The 13,262-nt window shown below is 39.5% G+C and overlaps 1 protein-coding gene across 3 annotated transcripts in view; it reads left to right on the top strand.

Annotated features, from left to right (window-relative positions):
• The window catches only part of Ythdf (YTH domain-containing family protein), a 302,118-nt gene extending 294,677 nt beyond the window's left edge, over positions 1–7,441 (top strand). For all 3 annotated transcript variants that reach the window (XM_067760011.1, XM_067760010.1, XM_067760009.1), the window contains 5 exons: positions 5,169–5,299; positions 5,364–5,528; positions 5,587–6,182; positions 6,240–7,128; positions 7,183–7,441. In XM_067760011.1, coding sequence (XP_067616112.1) covers positions 5,169–5,299; positions 5,364–5,528; positions 5,587–6,182; positions 6,240–7,128; positions 7,183–7,203 — 1,802 coding nt within the window. In that variant the 3' untranslated portion in view covers positions 7,204–7,441. The remainder of the gene's footprint in view (positions 1–5,168; positions 5,300–5,363; positions 5,529–5,586; positions 6,183–6,239; positions 7,129–7,182) is intronic.
• The last annotated feature ends 5,821 nt before the right edge of the window (positions 7,442–13,262 follow it).

The following is a 13,262-nucleotide window of genomic DNA, read 5'->3' as shown; positions in this document are numbered from 1 at the left end:
GGACGCCTTTTGGAGATATCGCCATAAAGGTGGCCTGGTCCTGATTCTTGATTCTAGAATTTGTTTGTACGATGTGGGTATCAAATGAAAAGAGTTAATGAGAATTTTAAAAGGGAACGGGCCTTAGTTCTATAGGTTGACACCTTTTCGAGATATCGCCATAAAGGTGGACCAGGGGTAACTAGAATTGGTTTGTACGATATGGGTATCAAACGAAAGGTGTTAATGAGTATTTTAAAATGAGTGGGCCTTAGTTCTATAGGTGGACGCCTTTTCGAGATATCGTCTAAAGGTGGACCAGGGGTGACTCTAGAATTTGTTTGTAAGATATGGATATCAAATGAAAGGTGTTAATGAGTACTTTAAAAGGAAGTGGTGGTAGTTGTATATGTGAAGGCGTTTTCGAGATATTGACCAAAATGTGGACCAGGGTGACCCAGAACATCATCTGTCGGGTACCGCTAATTTATTTATAGATATATGTAATACCACGAACAATATTCCTGCAAAGATTCCAAGGACTTTTGATTTCGCCCTGCAGAACTTTTTCATTTTCTTCTACTTAATATGGTAGGTGTCACACCCATTTGGCAAAGTTTTTTTCGAAAGTTATATTTTGCGTCAATAAACCAATCCAGTTACCATGTTTCATCCGTTTTTTCGTATTTGGTATAGACTTATGGCATTTTTTTTTTTCATTTTTCGTAACTTTCGATATCGAAACAGTGGGCGTGGTCATAGTCGGATTTCGGCAATTTTTTACACCAATACAAAGTGAGTTCTGATAAGTACGTGAACTGCGTTTAGTAAAGATATATCGATTTTTGGTCAAGTTATTGTGTTAACGGCCGAGCGGAGGGACAGACGGTCGACTGTGTATAACAACTGGGCGTGGCTTCAACCGAATTCGCCCTTTTTCACAAAAAACAGTTATCATCCCAGAATCTAAGCCCCTTCCAAATTTCGCAGGGATTGGTAAATTTTTGTTCGACTTATGGCATTAAAAGTATCCTAGACAAATTAAATGGAAAAGGGCGGAGCCACGCGCATTTTGAAATCTTCTTTTATTTTTGTATTTTATTGCACCATATCATTACTGGAGTCGAATGTTGACATAATTTACTTATATACTGTAAAGATATTAAATTTTTTGTTAAAATTTGACTTAAAAAAAATTTTTTTTAAGTGGGCGTGTTCGTTCTCCGATTTTGCTAATTTTTATTAAGCATGCATATAGTAATAGGAGTAACGTTCCTGCCAAATTTCATCATGATATCTTCAACGACTGCCAAATTACAGCTTGCAAAACTTTTAAATTACCTTCTGGGCGGTGCCACGCCCATTGTCCAAAATTTTACTAATTTTCTATTCTGCGTCATAAGTTAACTCACCTACCAAGTTTCATCGCTTTATCCGTCTTTGGTAATAATTATCGCACTTTTTCGGTTTTTCGAAGTTTTCGATATCGAAAAAGTGGGCGTGGTTATAGTCCCATATCGTTCATTTTAAATAGCGATCTGAGATGAGTGCCTGAGATGAGGAACCTACATACCAAATTTCATCAAGATACCTCAAAATTTACTCAAGTTATCGTGTTAACGGACAGACGGACGGACATGGCTCAATCAAATTTTTTTCCGATACTGATGATTTTGATATATGGGAGTCTATATGTATCTCGATTCCTTTATACCTGTACAACCAACCGTTATCCAATCAAAGTTAATATACTCTGTGAGCTCTGCTCAACTGAGTATAATTACAAATTTGATGACATAGATTTATAACCTTTTAAAGAAAGTTTTCCTTTAACATGCCTGTATATTTATTGAAATATAAAAATATCAACACTGATATAAGAAAATTAGTACTGAATGGTAAAAAAGTGTGCAACCATTTCAAGTTTACATTCATGTGTGATTGGGATAGCTTTATATATTCGCATTCTATATTGAATTGCATTTCACCAATAACACACACACTTTGGCTTTAAGTTAAGGTATTTAAATGCATTCAGAAATGGAGATTTATATTATGCAACTAAAAACTCCGCTTTAAGATCAACCACTTATTGCATTTGAGCACCATTATCACAGCGAGGCTGAAGTGCTCTAATAATTACCAGGTCTTGCTAAATTGTTCTAACCCCATGATCCAGAATAATGTGAGCACACAGAGTCGTTGGTTTCATTCATATAGTCAAGCTCGGTGAACCCCGTTATCAAAACGGTATTTGGATGTACATATCCCACATGTTCCCACATGATATCGGGCTTTCGGACTTAACGCCAAGATAGAAAAAGATGTGTATTTCGTTACACAGTCTTCAGTATTTACGAACTATAGTCAACCGGTAAAGCCTTATGCAACCTGAATAAACAACGAAGAATAAATTTACAACAAAAAACAAAACCAAACTGTCTAAAAATCACAATAATTTTCGAATATATTATTTAAAATTTTATATCTGGCATTTGAAAAATTTAAATATGCCGCACATACAAATATTTTAGTTTGTTTCCTATTGTTTGGCATTTCCACAAAGTTTTAGAGCAGAGCCGGCCAAAGGTTGCACATTGTGCAATTGGAGTTCGTATTTTCACACAGACAATAACGATGTGCGGTCACGATCGTTTGCTTTCGCTTGTCACTCACTAAAATCAACAGTGAATGCAAAAGGAAAAGTCCATGCTACTTTTTGCGCACATAATAAAAACAATATGCTGCAATGTTAAAGTGAATTTTAATACCTTTTAGTTAATATTATTAAGTTCCTTTGAACATACATATTAATATTGACAATTTAAATATTAATAATTATTAATAATTAATTAATTATTAATAAATATTGAAAATTTAACATAAGTAACTATTTATACGTTCTACTTAGTTTTATTAATTTTTATAATTTTTTTTTTATTGAATAACTTTATGTTTTAAAAATATTTCTATATTTCATTTACTTTGTTTTATAGTTCTTTCTTAATGAAAAAGCGAATTTTTTAAGTAAATTTTGCATTGAAGAAACACCATACCTTCTTTTATAAAAAAGTTTTATCTGGCTAGCTCGACCTTCGTGTTCTTAGTTATATGAATATAAGTAAATATTGTTAGGATTAGCTTGAAATCAAATAACCAGAGTCCTTTTTAATTTCGAACTTCACAGTCCACATTTTCTTTTAGCGCACTGTGTGGAGTTGTCACTCAATTTTTACACACACTTATGCAATTGTTTTAGTATTTGTTTGGCCGGCTCTGTTTTAGAGTGTGGTTTTAAAAATTTTTTTTGGTAATCAAAAAATTATTTTGGCCGCCAGAAAGAGAGAACTCTTTTACCTTCTATTACTTTTATCATGATAACACCTTCTTTTCTCCCTTAATCGGTTTTCCCTTTTTCGAATATTGTTCAGTATAAGAGGAAGGAGAGAAGTAAAAAATTTCGAAATTTACTTTTGAAATCGAATGGAAATTTAGGAATCAATACAAAAAACGCATTCAATAAAATATACCATGACAGCTTTGCTCATTGGCATTAAACACATTTTTTTGTAAAGCAAAGAGTATGAGCGGATTTCATTTTATTTCAAACAAAAAAATCACATTCCCTGCGTAAAAATTCAAGCTCATGTGACAGGAGACCCGAAGGTTCCTTTGACATACTACTCCTAAGTATCTCTTTGCACAAAAACCATTCAGGTAATATTTATAACGATTTTGTATTTGAGACTTTTGGCCAGGTTTTAGGGTCAAATATCCCTATGTGAGTCGGTAGTGTAATAGCTTTGACGTGGGTGTCCAATACTGCCCACTTTTGGCACGTCCACGTTATAAGCAAGGTCGTAAAAGACTTGGTTGGTGATAGTGCTAAGCACGATAGACTAAATAATTGGAAATACTATCGGGTAATTGTTAATTTTACAGTATACATAGTTCACGAATCATGGGCCAAAACCTGTTGCCAATATCACGCATTCATCGACGTAGGAAACAATAGTCTGGTAAGAAAGGGATCTTCGAGATATAAATGGTAATAATACCTACTTTTCCCCCTTAACTGATTTTTCCTTTTCTAAACATTGTTCACTATAAGAGGAAAGGTGGAGTAAAAATAGTTATCGATAGTTTCTTATTTAGAATAAGAGCAATGGGTGAAGATAAAAACTCGCAAGGACTTTTCGTTTAGATCTACTGAACATGCCTATATATAGAATTGAGCTTAACTCCGAATGGCATCTGCAAGGCAGATAAGTTTTCACAGAGAAGCTTTTCATGGCAGAAATACACTCGGAGCGTTTGCCAAATCCACCGGAGTGTTTGCCGACCTTGCTTAGAAAAACTTTTCTAATTGAGAAAACTCTTTCTAAATTTTATACCACGGTGGTGACACTCGAATGGAAATTTAGGAATCAAAATATTGCCGATATTTGCCATGTGGAAATACTAAGGGTTAATTGTAAATTTTACAGCATAGCTCAATATCAAGGGCCAGAACCTGTTGCCAATATCATGCAGTCAAGGGGAAGGGAGCTTCGAGGTATAAAAATTAAAAAAAAAAAGTGGGGATAGGATACCACCTTGAGTATTCCTTGTTTAATTTGCCCTGGCTTGGATGTTGCATTTTTAAACTGTACCGATGACTGCGACCATTCAAATAGTTTGTAATCCACCTTTTGAGACTAGCCTCCGCTTCCAGACTTTTCCAAGTCTTGCAGCTTATTAGAATTCACTAGAAGCATTAGATTATCACAATTACGAGATGTGGCCAATTGGGAGGGCCCTGCAGTAACTTATCCTGATTGACCGTGTCAAAAGTTTTTGGTAGGTCTAGCGCCACAGGTACTCTGGGTTTTTATGTACAATAAGTAATTTGTTGGAGTATTTTCGAAATCCACGCTGATGGTTAGCTACTCGCAGGTTTGTGTTGAAATAAGAGAGCAGGACTGCTTTGCTATTTTTTAAAGCCAAAATGAATACGAACGGAAAGTTTTATTTTTAACTCAGAGCTAACTAAATGTAGTTAAAAGGACAACTTGCCGCTCTGAAAGTGGACCTTAGGTCCTTAAACATCCAAATGAATTTACCGTAAAATTTTCATAATATGGGTTATACCTGGTAGTGTTATATAATAGATTTTATGCTGAAAGTGAACAACATATTTCTATTTTCAGACTCGAATAAAAAACATGCGAAACAAACCACTTTTGGCAATGTAAAAAGAGATGAATTTCAGTCTAATCCGTGGGGATTACAGAAACAAGGAAAACATATAAACGAACATCCTTTAAATAACAACAATAGAGTAAGCTAACATTTTATTTGCTTACATATTTGAATGGCTTCTATAAATAGTATTTTTTCTCAAGGTGACCAGAATGGAAAATTTTTATGTTATGGGTAAATCTGATAGCAAAGCAATCATGAATTTAGTACCGGAGGAGAAAAAAATGCTTACAACCTCTCATTCGGCACCCCAAAAAAAAACCACTTGGGCTTCAATTGCTTCCCAACCAGCAAAGCTGACATCCAGGGTATTAATAAGTAAAAAAATAATAATTTGTTCCACTAATTAACTTAAAAACTGTCTAGACTAACCTTTCAACTTTAAACCATAAAAAAAAGGGACCCGGCATGCCTCCTCCGCCTATGGTGCCAGGCAAGCACAACCTTGATGTGAATGCATGGGAATCGCCCAACAATAATCCCCCTTCTATACCATCACCACCACCTTCAACTGATAAATCATTTACAGACATTCACTCTAACTATTCAGCTGTAATAGGATCCAATTACGATATAGAATCACAAACTGAGAGAACTCACAAAAAAAATCAGCATTCTCGTGAAGAAAATAAACCGAGTTATGGACGTTTTGGAACTTCGCCTGTTGATAGTTCGCGTAAAAATTGGTCCATACAACATCCTGAACTTGAAGACAATCATTCAGGTCACATTCGGCGCTCCGATAGTAGTGTAAATACTGGTTATCAAAGTCGTAGAAATAACTACTCCCGACCGGAAGCAGCAGAGTTTGTAAGCCATGTTATCCGAGAACCATGTTTGGAACAACCTTCCATCGTAGACAACCTAACAGCGGAAGCATCGAGCGCCGTGTTAGAAAAGCTGCATGACAAAAATAATTATAATCCTTTAGAAATCGATTTGGACATTGCAAGTTCAGCAAGGTATGTCTCAAATATGCAAAATATGTATTATCTTCTGTTAACTGTGTTTTCTTACAGGTTTTTCGTAATTAAATCATATTCGGAAGATGATATTCATCGGAGCATAAAATATGAAATTTGGTGCTCAACAGATCATGGAAACAAACGTCTAGATGATGCTTTTAAGGAACGTCAGAAGGAAGGGGGACAAATCCTGCTGTTCTTTTCTGTAAATGGCTCTGGCCATTTTTGTGGAATGGCTCAAATGATGACCGCCGTAGACTACAATTCTACGTCCAGTGTGTGGTCCCAAGATAAGTGGAAAGGAAAATTTAAAGTAAAATGGATTTATGTTAAGGATGTTCCCAACACCAAATTAAGACATATTCGTTTAGAAAATAATGACAACAAATCTGTTACAAACTCGCGCGACACTCAAGAGGTGCCCAATCCAAAAGGTATTGAAGTTCTTCAAATACTACACTGTTATAAGCACTCTACCTCCATATTCGATGATTTTTACCATTACGAAAAAAAACAAGAGGAGGAGGTTTCAAGAAAACCATCGGCGTATGATAATTTAACACTACCGTCTCCTATAAGTAGACAACATAGTCGCCAAGCCGACGACAGAGAGAGAGAAAGAGATACTCGAGGAATCGGCGGATCACAAAAGTATTTCACTGGTGGGAGTACCAATTTATATGAGCGAAAAAACTCATATCGTGGAAGTTTTCACAACAGTTTTAACGATCACCGCCGTAACGAAAGTCATAAGATGAATCCTATTCCAGATTCTCAACAAAAAGAAAGGAATGGTAGGATTGATTTTGATGCTGTTAGGGATAAAAACGACTATGTAAGTCGGCAAAAATTTGATTACAATCAACGCCCAAAACAAAATAGAGAACATGATTTCTGTGAAAAAGACCCAAGATTCCGGACTCTAGCAAAAGAAATGCTAAGAGTAAGTTTAGTCTGGAACATGTTTTAACTTAATAACATTACATTTTCTCCGCAGGACAACGAAAATTACTACTGATAATACATGACCAAATTTCTGAAAAGTAAATATAAGAAATGCACAGATTATTGCAAATGTAAACTGTAATGGATGGATAATATGGAGTGTTCAATTACATTAATAGATATACTTATATTGGTTTCCATTGGAAACCAAACCTTAAAAATATTATCTTAACTGCATGTATTTTTACGCATTATTGAAAAAAAAAACAATACTGATTATGTGATTGGTAATAAAATGGTTGAGCAATTAATTTTTTCTTTTTTAAGCAAACTGCATCGACTAGTTTGCGTTGGCATAACGGGTGCGATGAGAACCGCCCCTGCTGATGCACTTAGGCTTTAGTGGGAATACCTCCCTTCCCTATGCTGATAGAGAAAGAGGAACACTAGGCGCACTAAGACTTCCAAATATTTCTGACTTGAAGCAAGGAAATATGATAGGGCATATGAAAGTAATAAGAAAATTCATAGGAAATCCCTCAACAACTGCGTAACGTAATGTCCCCTAAGCTCAGAATCTCGCGGAACTTTGAAGTGTCCATTGTGGACAGAACCCACCGGGAATAAGGGAATCCTTAAAACGACCCTGACTCAGAGGTCTGGTTCACGATTGGATCGGGTCTCCCATGTTATTTTGATTAAAAAGTTAGCCTGTTTGGACTTTATTTTTGAGTTGGATTGAATCCTACTTATTTAATCGTCGTTGCATGGTTGTAGTCGATGGTTTTAGGTCTCATCCATTCGTTGCTTGCTCCGGTGTTCGACAAGGTAGTATCCTTGTATTGTTGCAAGAAGCTTTGGATAAACTAAGCAACTGGTGTAATAATAATCGGTTATCACTTAACCTAAAAAAGTGCTTTCAAATAACTTTTTCGAAGCGTGTCAACATGATTGATACCGTGTAGCAAATATCAAACTCGCCTCTGTTGCTGGCTAGTGAAATTAAGGACTTGGGAGTAATATTTGACTCGAAGTTTTCGTTTTCAAGTCATATTAATGTGTGCATTTCTAAATCGTATGCCATGTCAGCTTTTGTTAGGCGCCATAGCTCGGAATTCAGTGACCCGTATACGCTAAAGCTTTTATATTCCGCTTTTCTGCGATCCAAACTTGAGTACGCTTGTTTATCTGGTCTCCGTATTATTCCTGCCATGTTGCAAGAATTGAACGAATCCAAAAAGTATTCGTACACTTTGCATTACACAGTCTGCGCTTCTCGGATCCTATCCCGACTTATAAAGCTCGTTGTTTATTGATTAACTTAAAATCATTGGAGGACAGTTATCGCTGTCGTTCGTTTTCCATTTGTTACGTGGGGTTGTTGATTGTCCTGTGCTCCTTGAGAAGATTTTCATTAACATTCCGGCTAGAGCTCTTCGTGCTTCTGAATTTTTTCATATTGGTGTTCTTAGGGCTCTTTATGCGAGGAATGCTCCAATTAATAGAGCCTTAATTGAGTTCAATAGAATTTCTAAATTTTATGAGAAAGATTTTTCTTGTCCGAAAGATTGCTTTCTGGTTATTTTAAATACTTTTTATAAGTAAGGTAATTTATATTAACATTGTTGACTACTTTACACTTTTACAAATAGCCTATAAGATTCTTTTTTAATTGGCTTAAGTAAATAAATAAATAAAAAAAATTTTGATGACGGAAGAACGGGAGCTGTCATCTATGGGCCGAACTTCAAAAATTCGATACCAATAGGATGCTATCCCACATTATTTCAGGCAGAAATTCATGCAATAGAAGTCTGTGGTAGGGAATGACTGCAGAGAGGCTCAACATCGAAGTGCATCTACATTAAGTCGGACAGGCAGGCGGCTCTGCGTGTCTTGCAATCCTACACAGTGACATCTAAGCTAGTGGATGAATGCACTGAAATCCTTAATGCCTTGGGAGCCAAAAAGGTTTTGTTAGGATGGGTTCCCGGACATCAGCGACATGGAGGTAATGAACATGCAGATTACCTAGCAAAGCAGGGTGCTACAGCAGCATTCTCGCTTCCCAAGGCAGTCGGGTCTATGTACCGCAGCGACTCGGGATTTTTCCCCGACCAAGGACTGTCATTTCAGTGTAACCCCATTTAATTTGTTACTTTCCTCCCATCAATTTTCATCCTCCCAGCAGCTCATTGCAGCGGGACTGCTCCATATTCTCTTGCTCCGGGAAGGTATCGAACCCAATCCGGGTCCGTCTGCTGACCTCGGTCCTGAGAAATGGTTTTGCTGCGTCTGCCGGAAAAGAATCTTTTTAGGACGGTCATACTTTTGTCAGTGTGTCTCGTGCAGGGAATGGTTGCATCGGACAGGTTGTTCTGGGATAGATCCCAAAACCCGAAGTCCTCGTAACTTTTATAAATATCTGTGGCTCCTTTCTGTTCACGCCCAAGGGCGGCCCGTAGTCTACACCTTAGCGCCCCCCCCCCCCCCCCACTACCGCTGCTCAACAAGCCACAACAAGGACCCGCTGCTGCTCGCGCCCCACGGCGCCACCAGCTCATACGGCCGCTCCCACTCATAATTACAATCTCCGTAGTAGAGTCGGTAGCAATGCCGAGCATCATCCCCTGCCCTCGTCTTCTCCCCCCGCTGTTGTTGTTGTTGTAGCAGTGCTCCGCCCCATCCAATAAGTGCGACCGATCACAAATTGTCATCAATATCCTCTAACGGCAGTCCAAGGAAACTTGCTGTTTCAACAGGGGTGGGCCATAATGTCAGGGGTGTTAGAGGCGTTGGTTCCACATTACAATTAAAGAGATGGTGTCATGTGGGGACACATTGCAAGCAGGGCATACATTTTATATGTCGGGGTTGATTCTGGATAGGTAAGAGCTTAACCTGTTACAGTATCCAGATCGAAGTTGAGCTAGAGTGACTCGCGTTTCTCTGGGGAGTGTGCGTACCTCTCCCGCAAGTTTTGGGTACTGTTCTTTGAGTACTGGATTCACCAGGCAATTCCTGGCATAAAGGTCCGACGCCTGTTTGTGGAGTTCACTGAGGACCTGCTTGTGTTTTTTGCTTCACACGGCTGAGTTCCCAGGTGCCGTATTTCCTCATAATGCTTAAGGAGATGACTCCTTAAGCCCCTAGGCGGTGCTGGTATAGTGTTAACTACTTTGTATTCTTTACTTTAATTTTTAAAATAATTTTTAATTGAGTTTTCGTGTTAACTTAAAATTTTTGAATAACTTCAAAAAAAGAAAATTCTAATTAGTTGGAAAATATTTAAACTCAAAAATAAACAAAATATAAATATTTGGTTAACTACCAAAGCTGGCTCATCAATCAAATTGGGATGCCCAGGTTTCTGGGTATTCAACAGGAACTGTTTGGTTAGCATCTCATTTCTCTCCCTGACGGGGGGGCGGGGGGGGGGGGGAGTATTCTCGCCCCATTATGCAGATGGTGTCCTGGGGACATAAGAAGACATCCCGTGGCGGTTCTGGGAGCAGTATTTTGGCAGGCCTCTAGCTTCTCCCAGTGTGTGGCTTTTAGGCTTGGCGACCATATAGGGGACGCGTAGCATGCAATCGGCTGGCCAATTGCTTTGTAAGTGGTAATGAGCGTTTTTTTTTTCTTTTTCCCAAGTAATGCCAGCAAGTGATTTGATGATTTTGTTACGGCTCTGAATTTTCGGTACAATTGCGGCTACATGCTCACCAAAATGTATATCCTGATCAAACGTCACACCCAAGATTTTGTGGTGTGGGACTGTCGGCAGGGTAATGCCATCGAGTTCAGAATGGTCGACATTTGGGACGTCCATGTTGTAAATAAGGTCGCGGAGGATTTAGTCGGTGATAATGCCAGGTTTCGCGAGGCGAAAAAACTGGAGAGATCAGGGAGGTAGCCGTTTATTCTGTTACAAAGCTCATCGATCTGTGGGCCTGGGCCTGTGGCCATTATTGTACAGTCATCGGCGTAGGAACCGATAGTAACTCCTTCTGGTGGCGAAGGTAGTTTGATATGTAGAAGCTAAACAAAATTGGGAATAGGACACCACCCTGTGGCACCCCTTGTTTAATTTTTCTTGGTTTTGATGATTCATTTCTAAATTGCACCTATGCCTGCCGACCACCCAGATAATTTGCGGTCCACCTGTTAAGACATGTGGGAAGCGTAGACCCTTCCAGGTCTTACAGTAACGTGCCATGGTTGACCGTATCAAAAGCTTTTGATAGGTTTAGCGCAACGAGTACTGTTCTATGGTGGGGGTTTTGATTTAAACCGCAATTTATCTGGGTGCTAATGGCATTTAGCACGGTGGTAGTGTTATGGAGTTTTCTTAAGCCATGCTGATGGCAGGCTAGCTGCAAATTTGCTTTGAAGTAGGGGAGCAAAATGGCTTCAAGCGCCTTGGCTACTGGCGATAGGAGAGATATCGGGCGATATGACTCTCCTATGTTAGTTGGTTTCCCAGGCTTTAGTAGCGCGACCAACTTGGCCATTTTCCGTTTTTCGGGAATGACAAAGGTAGAAAGAGACAGGCTGAAGACATGCGCTAAATATTTGAAACCCTCCTTCCCTAGGCTTTTAAGCATTGGCATGGCTGTGCCGTCTGGGCCCACTGCTTTGGATCGTTTAGCATGACCGATGGCATCCTCAACCTCTTTGGCGGTAATGGTTATTGGAGACGCACTGAATTTATGCTTATGTGCGTGTCTGTTGGCCCTCCGTCTATCTTTGTCGACCGTTTGCATTATATATTGTCGGCAGAAAGCGTTCGCGAACTTTTTCGCATCCGACAGCACTTTATCGGAAATTATGGAAATTTTGTCATTGTGCTTAAACGGATTCGATAGGGACTTTATGGTGGACCAAGACTTACCTAACCCGGTAGAGAGGTTACAACCGCTTAGGTGCTCCTCCTATTTCGCCCGCTTGTGTTCATCCACAAGCAGTCTGATGCGTTGGTTATATCGCTTATTTGGGGGTCGCCGGGATCGAGCTATCTTATAAGGTGACGTTCTCTCGCTAAATTTGCGGCCTCCGCCGGAAAGTGATGCCGTATTTCGGGAATTCTTCCGGTGGGAATGAAGCGAGCCGAGGCGGATTCATTGACCTTGCGGAAAGCACGCTCCCCTTGGCGAGCATCAGTTGGGTTAGGGAGGGCAGCAAAGCGGTTGTCTGTAAAGGATTTGTATTCATCACACTTTCCTTTTTTAAAGTTTATAAAAATGCGTTTTTCTGTGACGATTAAGTCGGCCGTACGCTCGAGCGAAATAAGTATAGGCAGGTGGCCGGATACCAATGTTACCATCGGCTGCCAGTTGACGCAATTTACGAGTCCTGCGCTCACGATTGATATATCCGGCGAACTGTGACAGCTTCCTACCATACGTGAGGGACCTCTCCGTTTATTGTGCAGAACGGCGTTTCTTCTATTTGATCCGCCAACATCTCACCCCTACTGTCTACCAGCAAGTTGGAATGCCATAGAATGCGCTGATATTAGGGCGGTATCTACTGGGGCAGCATGTGGTTGGAGGGATGTAGATGTTGATGATTTCTAGGTTTGCATCGCCTGACCGTACAGATAGGTGACGTTCTAAAACTCTGTCCCTGCGGCCGATGCCGGGATCAAATAAATGATATTGCACAGAGTGGTGTATGATAAACGCGAGGCCACCTCCATTTCCGCTCTCGCGATCTTTTCTGTGGACATTATACCCAGAACAAGTCTACAGAGCAGATCATGTTGTTGTTGTGGTTGTTGTAGCAGTGCTTCGCCCCATCTAACAGCCGCGACCGATCACAAATTGTCATCAATATCCTCTAACGGGAGTCCAAGGAAACTTGCTGTTTCAACAGGGGTGGACCATAATGAAAGGGGTGTTAGAGGCGTTGGTTCCACATTACAATTAAAGGGATGGTTGGTGTCATGTGGGGACACATTGCAAGCGGGGCATACATTTTGTATGTCGGGGTTGATTCTGGATAGGTAAGAGTTTAACCTGTTATAGTATCCAGAACGAAGTTGAGCAAGAGTGACACGCGTTTCCCTGGGGAGTATGCGTTCCTCTTCCACAAGTTTTGGGTACTCTTCTTTGAGTACTGGATTCACCGGGC

The sequence above is a fragment of the Eurosta solidaginis genome, chromosome 1 (assembly GCF_040869045.1).
Source record: "Eurosta solidaginis isolate ZX-2024a chromosome 1, ASM4086904v1, whole genome shotgun sequence".
Classification (NCBI taxonomy): domain Eukaryota; kingdom Metazoa; phylum Arthropoda; class Insecta; order Diptera; family Tephritidae; genus Eurosta; species Eurosta solidaginis.
The sequence above is the reverse complement of the archived record's forward strand: the minus strand, read 5'-3'. Positions and strand labels throughout refer to the sequence as shown.